Raw genomic sequence first — 25077 nt, forward strand, 5'->3', positions numbered from 1 at the left:
GTCCCTGGATTAACTTGTACTATGAGCTATCTCCCATAACCCTGTATTCCCTCACTTGCTAAATGTCATCCATCCGAGAGATTTAGGGAGAGAATTCCACATGGTCACCGCTCTCAATGTAAAAAACTCCTTTTAAATATCCTTTTAAATCAGTACCATTTTTATGTAATAAATGATCTTCTGAGCTCTGTTCCCCTTCATCTCCACTCTTGCAGGTTACCCTGGTAACCTTGCTCTCTGCAGATATTCATTTTTGCCTTTACAAATTACAACACCTTTAATAAAAAATGTCCTTAATTCTCCTTGAGAAAGCAAGGGTGGCAAAGAAAACAAATATAAAATCTTACAAGCTAAACTATATGAAATAATAATTAGATCAAAGAAGAAAAATAACAGTGATCCCCTTTTAAAGAATAGACATGGAACAAAGTAAATTAAACAACAGATCGGAAAGCAAATCAGTAAGGTATACAGGTATAGGATCCGTTATCCGGAAACCTATTATCCAGAAAGCTCGGAAAGGCCGTCTTCCATAGACTCCATTTTATCCAAATTTTTAAAAATAATTCCCTTTTTCTCTGTAATAATAAAACAGTAGCTTGTACTTGATCCCAACTAAGATATAATTAATCCTTATTGGAAGCAAAACCAGTCTATTGGGTTTATTTAATGTTTACATGATTTCTAGTAGACTTAAGGTATGAAGATCCAAAGTACGGAAATATCAGTTTTCCAGAATACCCCTAGTCCCGAGCATTCTGGATAACAGGTCCCACACCTACAATAAAATGCACTTATTCTAATAAAATACACATAGTAACATCATTAATTTGGTTGGAAAAATATCAAGTCCCTAAATTTCAACCCTTCCAAATGAACCTGTTAGATCTGCTGTATCTGAAAAACGTTTCCAAGCTTCAATGGAAGCAAGGTAAAAGCTTTTGCAAATTTTGAAAAACGTTCTAATTTTCCCTGTAGAACAGGAAAGCGTAAAGGAATTGGTTGAGAAAGAACAGAAGGAACCGGATATTAAAGAGACAGAAAAAATCTCAGAGTGAAACACTATAAAGTGCACTTGGGTTCCAACCGCAGGTATCTGAAAGTAGGGAGAGAGCAAAATGACTGTGACAAGAGGTTAAAAACGGGCAAACAGAAAGGTAGAGAGATGTCTATTTCTGTCTCTCTTTCACTTAAAGGGGAACTCTGCCAAAATGGATATTAATAAAGGAAAGTGTAGTTCTGAATAATGTTCCAATCTACATTAATGTAAGTCACCTGCTGTTGTAGAGCCATGTGAGGCATTGCAAAAGCAGATCTCCGCAGCAATGTTTTAGGCATCTGAACCTGTAATGCAGAAACAAAGAAACAAACAAAATATTACAAAGACTCATGGCACATGTGGTGCATTCACCATCATGAGAGCCAATGATAAGCTTGCCTTGAAATTGAAATTGCCCCCAAGTTCACCCCCGACCACTGTTGGTGTTTTATGGTTTCTTACATCATTCATTGATTATATAATCAATATAAGAATCAAAGGAGAAATACTATAAAGATAATATATTGTTTACAGTGTAAATAAAGGAAAGATTGCCAACATCCTAACAGCACAATATTTAGTCTTCTATAGATATCTTATTGTTAGCATGATGTATGGGTTCAAGTAGAAGTGAGGGAGGAATGAGATCAGTATGACAGGCTACAAGGAACACTTACATATGATTGAGATATTGAAGCATAGGAAAGAAGAAAGGGTCACAATGTTAATTTACAGATATTTTGATGACATAAAACCTGGACTCACAGCTAGAGTTTCTACCACACTAGTATTCTATTCTACACACTTGCAGTCTATTTAGTAAAAATAGTGCTTGGTATCAATGTTATTGTAGTGGAAGGGTAAATAGCTCCCCTTTAAGAAAATAGTCCACTAAGGTTTGGCCAGCTACTTGGGCCTCATTATGTGTTTAGACAGCTAAGGGGGTCCTTAGTCATAGAAGGGAAATACGCTCTCCTTCCTGGGTGTGACTTTTACAGTTCCTAGTTTAGCCAAAAGCTGTCAATATGATAAAATATATAAGATGAGCAAGGATGAGCTCTGGGTCCATTTTGTAATAGCCTTTACCTAAGCAGGTAGGAATGATCTTTTGGAACCTAGGTAGATCAGACCTAGTAAGTGGTAGGTATATATTTTAATAGGTCACTCTAGTAGTTCCAGATAGGTTAGGGCTATTTAGTTTAGCAGTTCAAAGCTCCACTAAGGAGGAATAGTGGGACTAGGTTCCCGGGTACACTACAACCCAGAAGTAGGGAATAAGTGCATCGGCTCAGGGGCTAGGAAAGTATGTCTGGGTTCAATTTAAGATAGGATAACATTAAAGGAGAAGGAAACCCCCAGGGCGCTAAACCCCTCCCCCCTCCCCTGTGCTGCCCCCCCTCCCTCCTCCCCCCTGGCCTACCTGTCCCCCTGGGCAAATGCCCCTAACGTTTTACTCACCCCTCTGCGCAGGTCCTGTCCACGGAGTACGCAGTCGCCATCTTCTCCCACGCGCGTCTTCTTCCTGCTCTGATCGGCGTTTTCTGGCGCATGCGCAGTAGGAACAGGTACCGGTACGGCTCTACTGCGCATGCGCCGAATGTCACGAAGTTTTCCGATTTCACTTCGTGACATTCGGCGCATGCGCAGTAGAGCCGTACCGGTACCTGTTCCTACTGCGCATGCGCCAGAAAACGCCGATCAGAGCACGAAGAAGACGCGCGTGGGAGAAGATGGCGACTGCGTACTCCGTGGACAGGACCTGCGCAGAGGGGTGAGTAAAAAGTTAGGGGCATTTGCCCAGGGGGACAGGTAGGCCAGGGGGGAGGAGGGAGGGGGGGCAGCACAGGGGAGGGGGGAGGGGTTTAGCGCCCTGGGGGTTTCCTTCTCCTTTAAGTGAACTGTTTTGTTCTCATTGATTATCCTGTGGGGATGTATGCTGACCAATACTGTATGCTGTGAGTATATCTCCGTAGGTACAAAATGTCAATTTTTTCTTCCGCTAAACTTTTATCCTTCTTATGTGTAGATCAAGATTAAGAGGTGCTCAAATGTTAGCTCTGCTGCAATTAAAGAGCTTTCATCACATATCCACAAAAATAGTAACAAATGGCACACTCACTTCAATGCTTCTGCTTCAATTCAAATCGTGTTCTTTTTATTTCGGTGAGATCAATAAGCAAACGTTTCGGGGTCAAGCCCCTTCATCAAGTGCTACTTACAAACAGTGTGATTGAAAACATTTAAAGGGTAGGGTCTTGTGTGACCACACCCCTTCGTGATTAGATAACATTGGTTACACCTTTGATGTCCATTAACATTGTGTTTGTGTATTCTTTGTTACATTTTCACCATCAAAAGGATACAAAGTGCCTCTGCAATAAATAAATCCATAAATAGTGTAAAAAACTTCATATCGCAATCCTTCTTGTAGTGTTCAATATATCGATATTTATCAAGACTGTGGGATAAAATTTATAATATAAAATAAAACTTTCATATTATAAAAACATAAAATCACGTGTTCTTAATTACAATCAAAGGCTGGACATATATCAATAAAAACAAGAGTAGCTCAGTTCCTCATTTAATCCCATGGGTGTAAGGGTATTTAACCTTTCAATCCACAGGACCTCCTGTTGTAAAAGTAATCTGTCCTTATTTCCACCCCGTCTAGGGAACTTCACGACCTGTAATACCTGCCATCTTAGTTGTTTACTGTTATGGCCAAAAGTTTTGAAGTGTCTGCTCACTGGAGTGACATATTTCATCTTATCTAAATCGCAATTATCAATTGCCCGCCATGTTAATGGACATCAAAGGTGTAACCAATGTTATCTAATCACGAAGGGGTGTGGTCACACAAGACCCTACCCTTTAAATGTTTTCAATCACACTGTTTGTAAGTAGCACTTGATGAAGGGGCTTGACCCCGAAACGTTTGCTTATTGATCTCACCGAAATAAAAAGAACACGATTTGAATTGAAGCAGAAGCATTGAAGTGAGTGTGCCATTTGTTACTATTTTTGTGGATATGTGAGTATATCTCTCTAACTACAATTCTGTTCTACTATACTCCATTTCTATGATACCTCATTACACTCCTTTGTGGAGCTTGTTCAATTAATCTGTTTGTGGTTATCTTAAGAGCCACTGGTGCCCATCATTGTTTGTATAATTGAACTACACCTTAGTCTCTATCATATGCGAGGGCTCACACCTGAGAAAACAGTAAAGATCATGGTTTTGGAGCACTGGGTAGCCCCATTTTACTACAACCTTACATTATAAACAGGGAAGACAGTTAAAAATACAGAAAGACTGGTGGCAACCCTACCTACATCTGTCACTACAGGCAAAGAGCCTCAACCCTTTAACCGCCAAGCACGTACAGCGTATGTGCTGGCGGTTGAGGGCTCAGGCTGCCAAGAACGTACCTTGTACGTTCTCCTGCAGCTGAGCCCTTCTCTCTGCATCGGCGGCTTTTGCCGCCTCTGCAGAGAGTAAGGAGGGTTGACAGCTCCCTGGGCAACGAGCCTGGGGGGCTGTCAAGTCGGATCTGCGACACGATTGTCGCAGATCCGACTTCAAAGTGACAAATGTGCTGCAAATGGCGCTGCTGCTTGTCACTTACCTCTTCCTTCCTGCACAGCAGCTCATACACTTGCTCCTGCGCAGTGACTCTGCAGGAACGCTGTCCTGGCTGCCACCGTTGGTTCCAGCGAGCCTCCTCCTACAAAAATGGTAAGTGCATGTTTTTTTACTTCACTTACCTGCACTTACAGTACATTTATACACTTACACACACATTTTAGTAAAAATTGGTACTTTTTATTTTTTATTTTAGCACACTTGGTCCCTTTTGTACACTTATTTATACTTATTTACATGTATTTGCACACTCAAACAACTTTAATTAGTGCACAAATATGTATACACAAAAACTCACAAACAGGTGTTTTTTTTTTTATACTTATTTATTGTACAGTTTGTTTTGCCTAAAAACATGTTATTTTGACATCGCCACTATTGGATAATCGATTTTGGCCACTAATTACGCTGTCGGATCAATCATTTTGTTATTTCATTGATTTACGCTATTTTTGTGGTGTTATTGCAATTTTATCCCTGCATTATTGTTCCTTATGTATATTTAGTATAGTTTTGCTGTTTGGTGCTTTGGTATAGAAAGATTTATTTTACTTAGTTTGATTCGCCAGAATATATGCTTTCCAAAAATATATAGTTTTCTTTTTACAGTTTGGGGGTCTTACGGCACATAACGCACAGTTGGGGCTCTCTTTTCTGCAGCTTAGTTGGCTAGCGTGAAAATTCGTATGCATGTTTTTCATTTGGGGTCCGTACATGCCACATACTTTGGTAAATCTATGCATATTGGGCATCAAACTATTCAGTAGACTTCTGACGTCCATATTTAGGGTGATTTTTCTTTATACGTAAAACATTGTGTGTGATAAATGCGGCAAACTGCAACAATTTTAGGCGATTTTCAGAAATGTTGTAAAAACCTCTACGTTTAGAAAAGCTTTCCAGTTTGGTGTAGAAAGACGTCTTTATCTTTGTTGGATTTGTCAGAATGTGTACTTTCCAAAAATCTATGGTTTTGGGGGGTCTTTGCTGTTAGGAGGGTCTTGAGGCACATAATATGAAGTCAATGGTCTATGTTCACAGAAGGCAAATCGGCAGCGGAGAAAACTCATATGCACTATTTTCATTTGGGGTCCGCATATGCCAGCTGCCTTGGTATATCAATGCATATTGGGCATCAAACGGTTCAGTAGACCCTTGGCATCAGTATTTATGGTGTTTTACAATTGTATGTAAGAAATTGGGTGAGATAAATGCGGCCAATTGCAATATTTTTAGGCAATTTTCAGAAATGTAAAAATTGTTGCTTTTATCACCAAATTTAGGAAAGGCTTGCGACTTGGTACTTTGGAGTACAAGGACATGCATACCCAATTTGGATTCGCGGGAATGTGTACTTTCCGAAAATATATGGTTTTCTGGGGTGAATGTACGTTTTTCTACCTTTGCTCCTCCCCAAAACGATGTAAATGTGTTGCTTTTGCAGTAACTGAAATGACAGACCATATGGGGGTCTTCCTTTTGGGGCACCTATATGCCACGTGCTTGGGTACACCTATACATATTGGGCATCAAACTGTTCAGAGGAACCTAGGCTTTTATATTTGGGGTGATTTCTCTTGATACCTAAAAGTATGTGGGAAATACGATGCTGCAGGGTAGAAATTTTGAAGTGATTTTTGGAAATTCCACCAAAATCACCAAATTTAGGAATGGTTTGCGCCTTGGTACTTTGTAGTACAAAGACATGCATTAGATTTGTGGGAATGTGTGCATGGTGGAAATTTTGAGGTGATTTTTGGAAATGTCACCAAAATCACCAAATTTCAGAATGGTTTGCGGCTTGGTACTTTGGAGTACAAAGACATGCATACCCAATTTGGATTCGTGAGAATTTGTACTTTCCGAAAATATATGGTTTTCTGGGGTGAACTTACTTTTTTCTTCCTTTGCCCCCCCAAAAACTATGTAAATGTGTTGATTTTGCAGTACCTGAAATGACAGACCATATGGGGGTCTTCCTTTTGGGGCCCCTATATGCCACGTGCTAAGGGTACACCTATACATATTGGGCATCAAACTGTTCAGAGGACCCTAGACTTTCATATTTGGGGTGATTTCTCTTGATACCTAAAAGTATGTGGGTAATACGATGCTGCAGGGTAGAAATTTTGAAGTGATTTTTGGAAATTCCACAAAAATCACCAAATTTAGTAATGGTTTGCGCCTTGTTACTTTGTAGTACAAAGACATGCATTAGATTTGTGGGAATGTGTACTTTCCGAAAATATATGGTTTTCTGGGGTGAACTTTTTTCTACATTTGCCCCCCTCAAAACGATGTAAATGTGATGATTTTGCAGTACCTGAAATGACAGACTATATGGGGGTCTTCATTTTGGGGCCCCTATATGCCACATGCTTGGGTACACCTATACATATTGGGCATCAAACTGTTCAGAGGACCCTAGGCTTTCATATTTGGGGTGATTTCTCTTGATACCTAAAAGTATGTGGGAAATACCATGCTGCAGGGTAGAAATTTTGAGGTGATTTTTGGAAATGTCACCAAAATTGCCAAATTTAGGAACGTTTTGCAGCTTGGTGCTTTGGAGAATAAAGACACGCATACCCAATTTGGATTCGGGGGAATGTGTACTTTCCGAAAATATATGTTTTTCTGGGATGAACGTACTTTTTTATACCTTTGCCGCCTCCCAAAATGATGTAAATGTGTTGATTTTGTAGTACCTGAAATGACAGACCATATGGGGGTCTTCATTTTTGGGCCCCTATCTGCCATGTGCTTAGGTACACCTATACATATTGGGCATCAAAGTGTTCAGTGGACCACAGGCTTTCATATTTGGGGTGTTTTACATTGATACCTAATGATGTGTGGGAGATATGATGCTGTAGAGTGGAAGCTTTGTTGTAATTTTTCAAAAAATTCACCAATTTCTATAAAACATTATAACTTTAGGAGACAATTGCAACTTGGTAGTTTGGAGTACAAAGATATATTTTTGATTCACCAGAATCTGTTCTTTCTAATAATGGGTAGTTTTCTAGGGTAAACCTACTGTTAGCTGAATGTTTGGCCTTGAATTCAAAAGTATGCCGTTTGGGGAGCGGTGCTTTGGAAATTTGGTAGTGTACTGCTTGTAGATTTTGATCTATACAAGTGAGAAATCTCCATAAAACTATATATATTTGGTATTGCCGCGTTCAAGAGACATAGACCTTTCCAAATCAGCTGTGTTCTAGTACATAAAATAAATGATGTTTCTAATATATGTGATTGTTCTCTGTGAAACATGATTTTTTTCATTTTATTGGACACTTAGAAGCCTATATTTTTTTTACAGAAGTAGAATTACACCAAAATTCTTGCATATTGTGAAAGTTCAGGTTGTCCTGAAAAAAACAATATATTGTTTTCCTGGGTAAACTAAAAGACCACCCCAGGAAAGGCCCTTAAAGTGAAAGGGGTGCAAAATAACTAAAAACTTCTTGGCAGTAGATGTTTGCATCGCACAAAAGGGAAAGGTTTAATATGCAGTTTCCAAAAAAAAATGTAATAGAAACCCTGGCGCTACTGCTTTCATCTCACTGATGTGATGAGGCCTCGGGTGCTTTTCAACAAGCTGAAACAGTGGCAGTCCAATAGGCCCCAGCTTTGTGGGAATATTATCTGTATGGGTTAAAGGAGAACTAAATCCTTAAACTGAATACGACTTTTAATGCTGATGGTGTTTCCTGGTTTGTTACATTATTCATTCCCCTAGCAGTGAATATATAAACAAAGAGAAATACTACAACGTGAATATGTACGGTAGTTTCCAGTGTGAATAAAATAAAGATTGCTGCTGCCATCCGATCAGCACAAACTGCAAAATATATATTCTTATTCATATAGATATCTTATTGTTAGCATGATGTTTGAGTTCAAGTAGAAGTGATGGAGGAATGAGGTCAGTATGACAGGCTACAAGGAACACTTACATATGATGGAGATATTGAAGCCTAGGAAAGAAGAAAGGGTCACGATGTTAATTTACAGATATATAGATGGCATAAAACCTGGCCCCACAGCTAGAGTTTCTACCACTCTAGTATTCTAGCAGTCTATGTAGTAAAAATGGTGCTTGATACCAATGTTATGGTAAATAGCTCCTCTTTTAAAGGAGCAACAAATCCCTTATTAAAAAAGAACCCTACTCCACATAGACACCCCTCCCTCCTCCCCCAGTCTAGCTGCTACCCAGGGCAAATGCCCCCAACTTTTTTCTAATTTTGGTTCTGTACAATGAATTTTAAATAAAACAACTCAGATGCAGTTGAACTGCAGACTTTAATTCAGTGGGTTGAATACAAAGATTGCATAAAAATGTGAAGAACTAAAGCCTTTTTTTTAACACAATCACTTCATTTCAGGGGCTCAAAAGTGAACAGATGTCAATAACTCACACGCATTAGAAAGTCAATAGAAACATCGAATTAGATTCGAGTCCAACAGAACATGAAACAAGTAAGACTGTAACAGGTATAGAGATGGCAGAAAGACTTTCACAAGCAAATATTTTAGAGTGGACTGACCTGGGCAGCAGCCAACGGAGGCTAGGAAAGAATAAAGAGGATAAACTGTCATAGGAATCCAATAGAAGACATTTCCCTGATATCCCGTGTCTTATTTATCCAAAATTACAGTTAAAGTGCAATAAGAAAATGTTCATATATATTTTTTTTACAGCGACTGGGATGTTTTGGAGCACATGTCTATATATCCATATATCACAATATTTGGTCCTGAGGTTCAAGTTATTATATTCACTAGAAGGGGTTCTTAAAAGATTGGTACCCTTCCCCTAGTGAATTGCAGTTTCTTGTCCTATGTAACAATGCTTGGAATGAATATCGTTACTAGACTTTCTGTGCTCTCTTGTTTTGAATGTGTTTTGCACTCCATTGTTCCTCATTTGATCTCAATACACAGGGAACGCACACCCAAGCCCCACCCCAGATTCCACCCACACTACAGTTAAAAGACCACACAGATATCAGCGCTTAAAAGAGCAACCCCCCCCACACAAGTTATAAAAAAAACAAATGGTCAGGGCCCCCTATAAGTTAGAAAAAAATTGTGGTGCCAGGGCCCCAAATAGAAGTTTTTCAAAAAATTGGTAGTCAAGGCCCCCCTACAAGTGAAAAAAAAGTAATTGATGACCAGGGCTCCTCTAAAAGTTAAAAAAAACAACCCATTGTCGCCAGCGCACCCCATAAAAAAAACTGATGCCAGGGCCCCCCATAAAAGATTTTTAAAGATCATTGGTGGTGAGGGCCTCCCTTACAAGTTAAAAAAACATTGGGTCACAGAGAATATTTTAAAAAAAAGAACATTGGTGACAGGGGCCTATAGAGTATTAAAATAATACATTGGTGGCCAGGGGTTTAAAAAAAAAAAAAAACACACACACACATTGGTGTTCAGTAGAACTGAACTTGTGGCTTCAGGACTTTAACTCCTCCTTTTCGGGTCTTTTCGCAGCTTCAGGACTTCAACTTTGACTCTTTTCGTGGCTTTGGGTCTTTTTGCAGCTTCAGGACTTTAACCGTGGCTCCTTTCGTGACTTCGGGTCTTTTCGCAGCTTCAGGTCTTTTCGCAGCTTCAGGACTTCAACTTCGGCTCTTTTCGTGGCTTTGGGTCTTTTTGCGGCTTTGAGTCTTCAAGTTCGGCTATTTTAGTGACTTTGGGTCTTTTCGCGTCTTCGCGTCTTCAAGTTCGGCTATTTTCGTGACTTTGGGTCTTTTCGCGGCTTCGAGTCTTCAAGTTCGCCTCTTTTCGTGGCTTTGGGTCTTTTCGCGGCTTCGAGTCTTCAAGTTTGGCTATTTTCGTGACTTTGGGTCTTTTCGCGGCTTTGGGACTTCGGCTGTTCAGGACTTTGGCGTTCGGCCCAGGTGCCCAGGTCACACCCAGTTCCACCCACCCCACCAGTGCTCTGTGATCCAACTGCTTCTTAGGTTTTCGGTGATACTACTATGTATTTCAGGGGAGGGAATGAATGCAAATTTGGGTCAGCGAGTGACTGGGTTATTAGTGTGGGTAACAATAGGGGTGCAATGTTCTAATAAGAGTTTAATGTTTTTATGTACACTGAGAGAAGTCCTGCTTCCTATTTAGTGGTAATGTTTCTCCCATCCCACTGGTGATACTGATGCTCTGGTAGGGTTGTAGAGTTTCTTACAGAGATACTAACTGGTGACTGCTGACTGTTATGATATATAACAATAAAATAATAATAATATATAACATTTGAGATTGATGATGTTACTGGGTGTACCTTTCACTGAACCAACCACTGGGCGGCAGCTGGACAACCAGACAATATTGGTATGAAATACAGTAATTTTCACTTACCTGAGGTGGAAGTGCAAAGCTGAAACCCTAAAATGGAATGAAACATACAAGCAGTTAGCAAGTTAGATTATTTTAGCCATAGAACCTAGGAAAACTGCATTATGTGTCAGTGTGTTACTGTTGCAACTGTCACTGTCCTAACAACTGGACAAAAGCTATGGCTTTTTGAGGCTACAATTTTATATTTGTTACTTTGTTTCTATTATTTCTCTTTAGTCCTTCTATTCATATTCCAGTGTGTCATGCAAACCACTGCCTAGACTCTACCAACCAGATAACGCCATACTGGATAGCTGCCGAACAAAAGCTTAATAACTGAAAAACCATAAAAAATACAAAATTGCAAATGGCCTCTGAATGTCTACATCATTCTTAAAGTTCATTTCAATGTGAAAAAGCCCTTTAAGGTCAGCCTTTAGGGGCAACGCAGAAACCAAACAGCAGCATGCTTTTCACTCTTCCTCAAAACTTCCAGTAGTTAGGCAGTTTTATTTATTTTTTTTATAACTCTTTATTTAAGTAGTTTTATGAATTTTACACAAATAATAAGTAGGACAAAATAAGAAACAGAAGAAAACAGAAAAAAAAACAACACAGGAAAAACAAAAAAAAACATTATACAGTTGAGAAACTGAAGTATGCAAGTTAGGCAGTTTTATTAACCATGGCTGGGTATCACCCTATTCTGCCTATTCTGCCTATCCCTAGTTCCAGCCCTGCTAAACAGCAAGAACTTTTGGTGCACTAAGGGATGCTGGTTAATCAGTTGGTATATCAGGAGGCTGCAGAGTATCTATGTGTTGCATTGTACTCAGAAGGAGGAGGCATCAGGAATATTAGTTTTAAGAGGGGAAGGAAGGATTAACCCTGTAGAGATTGGGCAGGAGAATGGGGGTGCAGCAGCCATGCACAGTGATGAAGTACAAAAAACACACACAAAGGTCATGCCCAGTAAAACCCGTGTTTAGTCACCAAAGCGCATTGGTTATGTCAGCATGAAATGGCATAAGGCGAGACCGTATAATAAGTAATTGATCGTCATAAACTAAAATGACAGATATTTCGATTATAACAAAATTATAGCATAGTGAAAAAGCTGTCATGTGTTAGTGTTAATGCAGTGTCAATAGCATAATATATTGTGGGTCCTGACTGTTGTTTCAAAGACTGCTAAATGAATATATTCAGTGTGATGCTCTCATTGAGGCCATTAGGGCTCAATGCACTCATCAAGAATATCCACTCACTTTCTCTGGATAAAAGAGCTGTTTCCAGGTCTCCCCCTCATAACATAACCAATGCGCTTTGGTGACTGAACACGGGTTTTACTGGGCATGACCTTTGAGTGTGTTTTTTTTTATGCACTATTTTTGGGAGATTGGATATTTACCGTTTAGAAAATGTACTTTGTTGGCACTCTTACTGCCCCATAATCCTGGGGCTTTACTACACAAGGTAATGTGAGGATAGAGGGTGTTATATATACATATCCCTTGGATGTTTGAATGCTTACGGTTTTCCCTAATATACTGTATCTACAGTGCTCTGTAAAATTACCAATATGCCATTACGTGCAACCTGCCCATATCGCTACTTTGGCCAATATATTTTGCAACAATGAATCTGTTACTACCCTTGGGCAAAGGATGTAGTCAGACGCAATACAATGTTGCGCTCTGGGCCGATGTAACTGCACGGCGTTAGCAATAGCCGATCTGTCATCACAGGCAGGTTTCACATTTTGACAGCATCCTGCCCCACTGTGACGTTCAGTGCGCAGATTGGCTCTTACTCCGTTACGTTGCAGAGCATGAAGTGGAACCCTCCGATTGGCCGATTCAAACGGTTACTGGTCCTTCCGTGGTGTTAAATAGGAGTGCAATACCGGCTTTTCTCTTGCCTTTGACAAAGCCCGCAACTTGGCGGGTGAAACGCGCGTCAGGCGCATTTTTAGTTTCTGGTTAGGCAGGCGTCTGATAGGGACATAGAATTGGCTAAACTGGGTGAACGGATCGGGAGGGGACTTCCGTGGGTGAAGGGGTTGGACAATGGAATGATCCATGGGTCTGATACTATCTGATACAATCTAGCTTCTGAAGTATTTAAAGGAGAAGGAAAGGTTAAAACTAAGTAAGCCTTATCAGAAAGGTCCATCTAAATATACCAGTAAACCTCCAAAGTAATGCTGCTCTGAGTCCCCTGTCAAAAGAAACACTGCATTTCTTTCCTTCTATTGTGTACACATGGGCTTCTGTATCAGACTTCCTGCCTTCAGCTTAAACCTCATTGCCCTGGGCAAGAGCATGCTCAGTTTGCTCCTCTTCCCCTCCCCTCCCTTCTCTACTGTAATCTGAGCCCAGAGCAGGGAGAGACTCAGGCAGGAAGTGATGTCACACCACGTTAATACTGCAGCTCCTATCCTAAACAAACAGAGAGTTTCTAGAGCTTTTTACTTAGGTATGGTAAAACATTCTACAGAATAAATATAGCATTCTAGCTTGCAATATTGCGGCTAATCTATTGGCAATAAAATGCCTCCGTAGCTTTCCTTCTCCTTTAAGCGCCTTAGTGCTGCTGCTACCTTGGTTCTCACTCCTCTAACCTAATACCACAAGGGAGGGATCCTCAAGTGGGTGAAGGGGTTGGTTTGGTGTAGGGAAACCAGTGATCATTGGGTCGGATACTATCTGATACATCGGAGCTTCTTACAAATTTAAGTGCCTTAGTGCTGCTGCCACCTTGGCTCTCACTCCTCTAACAAAATACCACAAGGGAGGTATCCTCAAGTTGGTGAAGGGGTCGGTTTGGTGCGGGGCAATCCTTGGCTGTACCAGATAGAAGCATAACTTGGCCTGTGTGCCAAATTATTACCATTTGTGTTCCAACCACAACCTTGAACTAACTCAAGTGCACATTCCCCCCTTAACCCGGTGTTGCCGTGTCAATCAGCCTCCTATACCTAACCTCATTTTTAATGTTGCTCTCTAGACTTTGTTTTAACGATTTATTAAAGGTTACGTTTTATTAATTTGCTTCACAGGAGTTTTGGATTTATGGATGGGTAGGTTATGTGGGTCAGTTCTTCTTTCTTTTTTCAATTATTTTGCAATCCATTGTACTTGTGTGTATTGATCCCAATAAACAGGGAAATCAACCCGATTCCTATTTGATTGCACCCAGCCACGATCTGCTCTGCCTAGGTCACACCTTGTTCCACTGGCCCACCAGTGCTCCTAGATCCAATTACTTCTTAGGGTAGGGACACACTGGGCGATTTGGGGAGATTTAGTCGCCTGGCGACTAATCGCCGCGACTTTCCACGACCAATCTTCCCCGAATGCCTCCCCTCACTCTGCGCCTGGCTAAAATGAAAAATCGCCTGCGCTAATCACACGCGGCGATTCGTTTTCTGAAGTCGCCCGAAGTTTCCTCGTGAGGCAACTTCGGGCGATTTCGGAAAACGAATCGCCGTGTGTGATTAGCGCCGGCGACTTTTCATTTTATCCAGGCGAAGAGTGAGGGGAGGCATTCGGGGAGAAAAGTCGCTGCGATTAGTCGCCAGGCGACTAAATCTCCCCAAATCGCCCAGTGTGTCCCTACCCTTAGGGTTTGGGTGATATTTCTATGCGTTTCAGGGGCAGGAGTAAATGTTAATTTGGTGAGTAGGTGACTGGGCTATTAGTGCGAGTGACTGGGTGATGGTGTTAAAATAAGGGTGGCTCCAATTAATTGCGGCTGAGTTGACAAGTCTGGATGAAGTTCCACAGGACAGAGTGACACAAAGGGATAAAAGAGATAACAGACTGCCAGAGCAGTGCAATGTCTGGTTCTAATATGAGTTTAAGATTTTTATAGACACTGAGAGAAGTCCTGCTTTCCCATTTACCGGCAATATTTCTGCCATCTCACTGGTGATACTGAGGCTCTGGTGGGGGAGTTTTCTCACAGAGATACTGACATAAAGACTTTTCTGCTTATTGTTATAATATATAATAATACATAACAATAACAACTGAGACCCATAATCAGTGCTGTTTCTGGGTGCTACAGTCTCTGACCTAACTGGACGGCAGCAGGATGGACAAATAGGCCTGAAATACTGTAATTTCCACTTACTAGTGGTGGAGCAAAGCTAACTAAACAAGCTGTTAGCAAGCTAACTTTTTTAGCCATAGAACCTAGGAAACTTGCAATACTGTATGTGCCAGTGTGTTACTGCCTGCTATAGTCACTGGCCTTACAACTGGACAAACAAACAAGAGATCAGGGTGAAATACTGCAAATTATACTAACACTAGTTAGAGTTGGAGAATCAAAGGTTTAGAATAAAGCAAAATTAATTATGTAAAGATTATTTTAACCACAAACCTCAGTGCTAAACCAGTAGGTAAAAGTGCCTATGATTAACTGCTGCGTAAGCATGAAACGCGTTAGACTTTTTTGTGGGGTCTAATGAATTTTAATATGTGATAATAAATTACATTTTTTGAACTATATATGTATGAGTATGTAATTTTGTGGCTCAATAGGTAAGGGTGCCAAGGACAAGCCCTGCTGTCATATCTGTGAAAGGAACAGCCCCCCCCTGCTTGCCGCTAGCTTGTACAGATAGAGTTGGTTAACCTCACACCTTGATGTATTTATGTAATTGTTATATTGTTTGCTTTGTAATTGTGTGGTTGTTGTTATTTTAGTTCTGCACAATGGCTCATTTACAAGAGCAGGTACAAGAGCAGGTACAAATACAAGTGCTTACACTTGAAGGGGAGATGCCAGTGTGGCTTCTGGTGCACCTCCGCTAGGGAGAATATGTCTTTTTAGCCGTTTTACACAATTATCTACATGGCATTTTCTTATAACAGTGTAGATAAATAATAAAAAAAAACTATAATCACAGACAATCCACTTTATGGGAGAAAACATCACTGACCTACCAACTGGACAATGATCTGGACAAACAGACAGGACTCATTAAAATGAAATACTATAAATTGTACTTACTGGAGGTGAACCCATAAGACCAGAGCTCTGGAACAGAATGAAATATACAAGTTGTTATTCAAAGACTGTTTTAAGCACAGAGCCCAATGTCTGGTAATCCCCACTGCTCCTACTGTACTTTATATGAATGTGGATAAGCAATTTCTATTCTATAAGGAAGTGTCTATAGGAAGCAATTCACACTCTTTCCTGCATTTGAGCTTCTTACAGCTGGAGTTTAAATGTTCAATGCATTCATATTTCTTATTATTTCTACCACAGATCCCATACCTGTATAACAATAAAAGGGAATTTGTATATTCACCGATAAATCCCTTTCTCGTAGTCCCAAAAAGGCAGCACAGGTACCAAAGGGTTAATGTCCACTTCCCTTTAGGAGGCAGGATGACAGGAAAAAACTGCAGGGCTGCTCCTCCTCTTCCCGACATTAGCCCCTCCCATATCAGTTGTTGTTATCAAGTATAGAATGAATATTAGGCTGAGTGCATAGGGTGGGACATCCTGTGCTGCCTTTTCGGAACTACGAGAAAGAAATTTTGCAGTGAGTTTACAAATCCCCTTTTCTCTATCGTCCCTCGGCAGCACAGGTACCAAAGAGTTACATCCCAAAGCAGAAGGGTGGGAGAGAATTAGCATGAAGTTAAAGAGGAAGAGTGACAGAAGACTGTTAACAGTGATAGAGCCATACCTTATGTAGGAGGAGACTCTTAAACTGAAACTGCCACTTATAGAACTTTGCGGCCGAAACCTACCTGTGAGGAGGCAAACACATTGAATTTGTAAAACTTTGTAAACGTATGAACAGAGGACCACGTGACTGTGCGGCATATTTGATCTGCCAAGGCCTGGTGTACTTGAGCCATGATGCGCTAAGTGCTCGCATGGAGTGGGCTGAAACTTTGAAGGGAGCTTGCCTTCCCTTTGTAGTGTAGGCCAGCGAAACGGTTTCTCAGATTCATCTGCTGATGGAAGTGGCACTGGGTTTGTTTCCCTGTTGTGGAAGCCTGAAAAGTACAATCAAGGAGTCAGACTTTCGGAAGTTCTGTGTCCTGTGGAGATAGTACTTGATAGCCCTCACTACATCTAGTGTGTGAAGAGACTTCTCCTTTGGAGTTCTGGGCTTCGGGCATAGAGATGGTAGAACAATCTCCTGGTTTATATGGTAGTCAGAAACTACTTTCAATAAGAAGTCTGGTTGAGTGCGAGCACTATTTTATCCTCATGGATAACGAAGAGAGGGGTTAGACAAAATAGAGCTGTTAGTTCTGAAACCCTTCTTGCGGATGCAATGGCTACTAGGAAAGCCACCTTTTGTGAGAGCATTTTAGCGCTGATAGAATGCATGGTTCAAATGGAGGTTTCTGTAAATCATGGAGCACTAGTGTTAAGTCCCATGGAGGCGTTGGCTCTATCCAATGGAGTAGAGTGTGTCTGATGGCTCGAAGTTCGAGAACATTGATCTGTAGCTTTGCTTCTGCCGTGGACCATCTCTATTGAACAGTTTTGTGCTGTTCAGCCGGAGAGTCTGACGTTCGTGGTGATGGTTAGGAAGTTTGGGACAGAGCACGGTCGTCCTTCAGAAAGATTCTTGGTCTTTGTCCACCAAATTAAAGATTGTTGGGTACGGTGGCAAAGAGAGATTCTGGTCTCGAGTGATGAGTTCCACTTTTGAAGGAGCTCTAGTTGAAGATGTCTCGTAGAATTGTGCATAAGGTACCAGATCTATGGACGCGGTCATAAGTCCCAAGAGATGTATCCCTTTTTTTATGGAGATGTCTGACTTGATTTTTTCTTGGGTAAGAAATAATCAATGTTTCCGGGAATCGAAAAATGCCCCCAAACAAACAATGGATTTGGCTGGAGCTCTTTCTTGTATGCATTATCCATCTGTGTTGTTGAAGGATAATTTGACAGGCATTGGTGTGTCTTTGTGCAACGTCTCTGGATGGTGCTCTGAGGAGCAGATCGTCTAGGTATGGAACGAGGATTAGTTGTTGTTCCCTCATGTAGGTCACAAAGCTGGCCATGACCTTGGTAAAAACTCTCGAAGCAGTGGCCAGGTAGAGCTTGGAATTGGAAGTGCTCGGTGTGGAGGGTGAAACACAGAAATTTTTGATGCTATGGATGTATGGGGATGTGTAGATCCTTGAGATCTATTGATGTGAAGAAATCCCACGTTGGCTATGACTGCTCTCAGAGATTCCATCTTGAAGGTTGGGATCTGGAGAATCAATTGAGTTTCTTTAAGTCCAAGACGGGACGTAGGGAGCCGTCTTTTTTGGGCACCAAGAAGAGGTTTGAGCAGAAACCTTGGTTGCATTGAGGTACTGGTACAGGAATGATGACTTCTTTCTTGCGCATTTCCTGAATGTTGGAGAGGAAAGTTGACCTCTTGCTCGGGTTGGTTGGAAGTCTGGATATTAGGAACCTGGCTGGTGGGGGTTGCTGGAAAAAAGGTTTGTGCCCCTGGGTTAGAACTCTGTGTACCAACTTGTTGGAAGTATGACAAAGCCATGCCTCTTTGAAAAGACAGAGTCCTCCCCCGACCGCCTCCAGTGGGGTAGAGGCGGCTAAGGAATCAGGAGTCCTGTTTGTCTGTGACGGACTTGGTTGGGCTTCGCTGGACGTTCCATGATGTCTTCCCCTTGGGATTGGATGTTATGGAATTTCTAGGATTCCGGGAGTAATTTTGTGTGAAGCGTCTGTTATAAGAGGGCCGAAAGGAGCATTGAGGGTTGTGTGTAGGTCTGGATCTTTTGTCTTGGGGTAAGAAGTTGCTTTTCCCCCAGAGATCTTGGAGTTTAAGGTATCCAGCTTGCTGCCCAAGAGAGTGGTTCCTGTAAATGGTAGGGTTACTAGGCTCTTTTTGGAGGCAGGATCTGTGCTCCATGGTTTTAGCAACAGTGCTCTCCTAGCTGCTATTGCCAATGATGATGATTTGGCGAGTAAATGTAGTGTGTCCATGAATGCTTCACATAGATAATGGATTGCATTAAGCATCTTTGAAAGATGGGATAACATGTCGAGATTTTCATCTGAGGCTGCTAGAATGGCTTCCTGGGCTCACAAGTTTAGGGTACGTGATACGCACGCAGTTGCTATAACTGGTTTGAAGGCCGAAGTGGAGGATGTAAAAATGTTCTTTAATAGGTTTTCTGTCTTACAATCCATGGGGTCTTTGAAAGAATTTCCATCATTGAGAGGAATAGTTGTCCGTTTGGCAAGTCGGGCCACTGGGGCACCTACCCTGGGCACTTGATCCCATTTGTCGGTGTGCTGTTTGTGGGAGGGGTAAACATTATCTATTTATCGTTTGTCTCTGGAAAGTTTCCTGTCGGGAGATTTCCATTCTTTAATAATAACTTCCTCCACTGTCTCATGGACTGGGAAATGTCTCTGTGGTTTTGTGACTGAGCCAAAAAGTTTGTCCAGAATTTTAACCTCTTTGGTTTCCTCCTGTAGGCCTAGGGTGAGGAACAAATCTGCCAGTAGAGCATCAACCGCTTCATTCATTGTCATTGGTATCTATGGAGGGATCCTTATCTGATGCTTCTGGGCCTGTTTCAGATGTGCCAGGATTATTTCTATGTGTAATAGTGCTGGTAGGCTGTTTGTGTACAAACTTTCAATGGATGCAGTCATCCCTAAGAAGGATGTTGGAAAATCTTTGAGCCAATCCGGCATTTCTGCTGGTGGAGGTGGGCTGTTGTGAGGTTGGGAAGTTTCTGCTGGTTTGGCTTTCTTGCCTGGGGCACTGGTAGGTGCCTTATACCGCTTGTTGGTGGTCTTTTTGGGTGGTTGTGTCTGGGATGTTTCTCCCACTTGATTTGTGCCAAGTTATCCAGTTGTAGTCTCCCCCTCTATAATGATGCTAGGCAATTAGTAAGTATAATAGAAAGGGGTAAAAGAAAAGCCAGTATGGTGAGTGGTTACCTTATGTGTTAGGGGATCAAGATGGTTAGCAGGTGAGTGAGCCATTGCTGGGCCAAGAAGGAGCTGAGTAGTGAAGGGCGAATTTATTCGCCAGGCGCAAATTTGCGGCGAATTTGCGTGATTCGCCACCAGCCAATAAATTCAAAAAATGCCTGGGAAAATTCACCCGTCAAAAACGGGCGCTAGCGTCAAAAATGGCGCTGGCGCAAATTTTTCGGGAAAGCGAAACGGCGCAAATTCGCCCCTCACTAGAGCTGAGCAGGATTCTAAGCGGCTCTGTAAGGCGTGAATAGTGCGGCGCGTCTGTGACATCATTGCGCTGCGCGTTCGCCTGTCCTCCTTTCCGGTATCGCTCTCGCGTGAAGATAGTTTACGCACAGTTTGTAATCTTGGAGGCAGCATGAAAGCATACCTTTCCAAACTGTCTCCTCTAACCAGTGTCTAGCTTTGTGGTAGCACGGCAGCATGCCTTGCTTGTTCTCTGAGCAGTACTGAGCTCCAATAAAGAATTTTGTCTTTTGTGTGCTTTTTTGTGTCAGCGCTCAAGCATGACTTTATGTCCATACCTCTCTGCACAGTACTGGGCTGCGATAAAGAGTTGTGCCTTAGGTGTCCCCTTTTTATCAACACTAATAGCATGACGTCACGTCTTTACATATCAATGGCACAGTTTACCCCCTGAGATCTTGTACTACTGATCTCTGCTGACTGTGGAGTTGGTGTAGGTAGTGCAGGAGCATACCTGAAATTGTAATTCCATCCTGCTACAGTCAGTTTAGTTACCTAAAAGGGAGAAGAAAAAAAAGACGACTTACCTCTTTGGAAGCAGGATGACAAAAAACTGATATGGGAGGGGCTAATGTTGGGAAGAGAAGGAACAGCCCTGTAGTTTTGTCCTGTCATCCTGCCTCCTAAAGGGAAGTGAGCATTAACCCTTTGGTGACTGTGCTGCCGAGGGACGATAGAGAAAAGTGACATTTCTTGGTGCTAAATTTACTGACGTTGAAATTAAAGTTATATACCTACCTGAGCAGCAGTATTAACACCGAAACCCTAGAATGAAATATACAAAGATTATTTAGATCACAAAGCCCTGAGCCCAGTAGGCAGTTAGTGTTTCCAGGTGATAACTGCCTGACAGGTGCCTGTGTTGGTGCTTTCAGTCAGTCTTTGTATTACCCGCAGCACCAACACTTGGCTGCTGCTTCTTGTTATCCCTTATTTGCTTTCCTAATTACATATCAATAACAATTTGGCTTCATAATCAGTGCTGTTTTGGGAGCTACTGTCACTGACCCAACAACTATGGGGAAAGCTGGACAAATGTTCCTGTGATGCAGTCACACTGAGCTCAGAAGGAGGAGGCACTAGGTCCTACTACTTTATAGATGGAAAGGAATAATTATCCCTGTAGAGCTGGGGCAGCAGTACAGGTAAGACAACAAGGCAGTATGTGTCACCCTTACTGCACCCTCTTACCCACCACAGATAATCTAATTGCTGTATGTGTCTCAGGTTTATGGATGGAGAAGAGTCCATCATCCATGATACTAGATACTATTATGTATTTCATGGGAGGTAATGAATGCAAATTTGGGTCAGCGAGTGATTGGGTGATTAGTTTGGGTGACTGGGAGAAGGGTTGAATGTAGCTCCACAGGACAGAGTGACATGGAGAGATAAAAGAGATAACAGACTGCCAGTGCAGAACAGTGTGAGTGCAATGTCTGGTCGTAATAACAGTTTAATATTTTTATGTACACTGAGAGAAGTCCTGCTTTCCCATTTTGCGGCAATGTTTCTGCCATCCCACTGGTGATACTGATGCTCTGGTGGGGGAGTTTTTCACAGAGATACTGACATATAGACTTTTCTGCTGACTGTTATAATATACAGTATAACAATAAAATAATATTAAAATGTAATAATAAAATTCCAGCCAAGTTTTAGGGACAACAATCCAGACAACAATCTAGACAAACGCAAAGAATATTAAAAGTAAATACTATAAATTGTACTTACTGAAGCTGAACCCAAAAAGCCAGAACTCTAGATCAGAATAAAATATACAAATTGTTATTCAAATATTGTTTTAAGCACAAAGCCCAATGCCTGGTAATCCCCACTGCTGCTACTGTACTTTATATGGATTCAGGTAAGCAATTTCTATTGTAAGTCTATAGGAAACAAGCCAATCTCTTTCCTGCATTTGAGCTTCTTACAGCTGGAGTTTAGAGCATTCCTGTTTTATATTATTTCTACATTTTTCCACATACCCCACACTTAACAAAAAAAGTCACATGTCAAAAAGTCAAAGTGCTAAATTCAGAGACTGTTTAGACCAAAGAGAGCAGAGTCCAATAGGCAGTTAGTGATTCCAGGTGATAACTGCCTGACAGGTGCCGGTGTTGGTGATTTTAGCCAATCCTTATTGGGAGCAATACAGTGAGATTTTGGATGATTTTTCACTGTGGAGCAGTGCAGATAATGCACAGAATTCCGGACAACACAGAGACTAAGCTGCTGCTTCATGTCATTCCTTATTTTCTTCCATAATTACATATCTATAACAATCTGGCTTAATAATCGCCACCCCAGAGCCAAAAGTCTAGAATGGAATGAAAGTTGTTATACAAAGTTTCTTTAGCTACAAAGCCTAGAGCCCAGTTATACTGCAATGTACCCTACAAGGTACTTTACATGGATTTGGACTAACAACTAAAACTGAGACTATATAGAAGGTAACTGATTGATTCAGTCTTGGTACAAGTGAGTCTCCTCCATCAGCAATTGAAATATACAGCAATGTGCAGCGATGCAGTTGACAACCCAAACTGAGAATGGGCAAAATGAACAGCCTGCTGCCCCTGGGGAGTATTACATTCCCCTGACATATAACTCTAGCTTTTGTTTGCTTCAAGGAACAAAGCAAACAGGCACATTGACTGCCGTAAACAGGGAATCCATATGTACGGAAGATAAAAAGTCAAAATTTATTCAAAATGTGGCATAAAAACATATAAGCACACAGACATAAGTTGTAGGCAGGGTGAGAGCATGGCTTGACGCGTTTCGTGACGCAAAACTGGTCACTTCCTCAAGAAGCCAATGCGCCTTCTGCCAAAGCCAGTATATATGCAGCTTCCCCCCTACTGTTAAGTTAGGGAATTGTTAATGTGTAACAAATATATTGTATTTATATTGATATAAAACAATCTTATAATTAAAGGCTGCATATAAACACTTAAAATCACAGTCACTACTCGCTCATAGCAAAGAAGAATTATAAATGTAAGATATATGGGCCTTTCAAATTGGAAACACACTTGTGCTCCAAAAAAGTGTGGACATTTAGGGAATAAACATTAAATATAAATATAAATATAAATACCTACTTATATGAAAGGCCCTAGATGTGCAATAATAATTAGTATACTGTTATTGTAAACTTGGCATAACACAGTATTGGAAGAGATAGTAAAGGCGTGGAGGTATGATGTCTAAAGAATAATAAATTCAATAGAATAATTAGATAATAATGTAAATATATAATTTAGAAAATAATAAAATAATTAGAGCATCGTACCTCAACACCTGTTCTAAATACAATCTCGACCATGAGAGAGAGGGCAAATGTGTATTGGATAGCTGAAAGACCAAATCAATCTACAAACAGGCTCACCTCCCACTCCCTGTTCAGGCCATTGGGCATGATCGTGTCGAGAGTGTGGATCCAAAAAGCCTCTCTCTTAAGAAGTAATTTTTTCATATCTCCCTTTCTGACACCCGGGTTTATTAGATCGATGATTTGAAATGAGATACATATATTCCCGTCATGTTTTTCCAATATATGTTTCGCTACTGCTGAGTTTCTATCACATTTGGAAACGCATCGTACATGCTCAGAAATTCGCTTCCTAACCGGTCTAATAGTTTTGCCAACGTATTGTGCACCACATCTGCAAGTGATCAAGTAAATCACATACTTGGTGCCACAATTCGCGAAAAAATTAATTTTATAGGGCCGGGTACCTGTCCTGGAAATAAATTCCTTGGAAGGTTTCATAATGCTACATGAGTTGCATCTCGGTCTCCCACACCTATAGCATCCTTTAACACTTAACCAATTGGAGTTGGGGACATTCTTGGTCTCTGTGAATAGACTAGGTGATAGTTGTGAACCTAGGCTTTTGTTTGCTTGCCTATGCTGCCATTGTATTTCAGGCTATTTAATTAGAAGGGCACTTAAATGTTAGTTATTAGTTATTGGCCTGGGTCCACTGTATGGTGGGTCCTGTAAACTAAGTAGAATTGGGTGTCAACAACAAATAAACAGAACATGCCCACAACAGAGTATGTTTCCACTAAATATACAAAGTCAAATAACAATATTATTACGTTTAAAGGAGAAGGAAAGGCTAAAATTAAGTACGCTTTATCAGAAAGGTCTATATAAATACACCAGTAAACCCTCAAAGTAGTCCTCTGTCAAAAGAAACACTGCATTTCTTTCCTTCTGTTGTGTATACATGGGCTTCTGTATCAGACTTCCTGTTTTCATCTTTAACCTCCAGGGCTAGGGCTTGAGCATGCTCAGTTTGCTCCTCTCCCCCTCACTCCTCCCCATCCTGCTGTTATCTGAGCCCAGAGCTATAACTGAGCAGGGAAACTCAGGCAGGAAGTGATATCAGACCAAGTTAATATGGCAGCTGCTATCCTAAACAAACAGTGAGCTTCTAGAGCTGTTTACTCAGGTATGGTAAAGCATTCTACAGAATAAATACAGTGTTATAGCGTGCACTAGTGTAGCTAATCTATTGACAATAAACTGCTTTGGTACCTTTCCTTCTCCTTTAAGTCATCACGATTTGAGGCGGGTACTATTGGTCAGCAGCAGAGGCATGTGACTAGGGTGTAACAGTGGGGAGATGCTTGGGACATACGTCTGCTGGCTTTTCTAACTCCAGCCATGCACTCTCCAAAAGTAGCACAAAAAGAGAGCAGGGGAGATACCTGCGTGAGGTTAGTGCTGACACCCTATAAATAGCACTTACTGGAGCTGCATCTAGAAACTCGGAAC

General features: G+C 41.2%; 1 protein-coding gene across 4 annotated transcripts in view; it reads right to left on the minus strand.

The window, feature by feature from the left end:
* Nucleotides 1–25077, minus strand: part of LOC108708726 (protein mono-ADP-ribosyltransferase PARP4) — a 128912-nt gene that overhangs the window by 18058 nt on the left and 85777 nt on the right. For all 4 annotated transcript variants that reach the window (XM_041582676.1, XM_041582675.1, XM_041582674.1 and 1 more), the window contains 8 exons: nucleotides 22020–22046; nucleotides 21024–21050; nucleotides 16065–16091; nucleotides 11064–11090; nucleotides 9245–9265; nucleotides 8651–8671; nucleotides 4672–4770; nucleotides 1276–1344 (listed from right to left, as the gene is read on the minus strand). In XM_041582676.1, the coding sequence (XP_041438610.1) occupies nucleotides 1276–1344; nucleotides 4672–4770; nucleotides 8651–8671; nucleotides 9245–9265; nucleotides 11064–11090; nucleotides 16065–16091; nucleotides 21024–21050; nucleotides 22020–22046 (318 nt within the window). The remainder of the gene's footprint in view (nucleotides 1–1275; nucleotides 1345–4671; nucleotides 4771–8650; nucleotides 8672–9244; nucleotides 9266–11063; nucleotides 11091–16064; nucleotides 16092–21023; nucleotides 21051–22019; nucleotides 22047–25077) is intronic.

This window comes from Xenopus laevis, chromosome 2L (assembly GCF_017654675.1).
Source record: "Xenopus laevis strain J_2021 chromosome 2L, Xenopus_laevis_v10.1, whole genome shotgun sequence".
Classification (NCBI taxonomy): Eukaryota; Metazoa; Chordata; class Amphibia; order Anura; family Pipidae; genus Xenopus; species Xenopus laevis.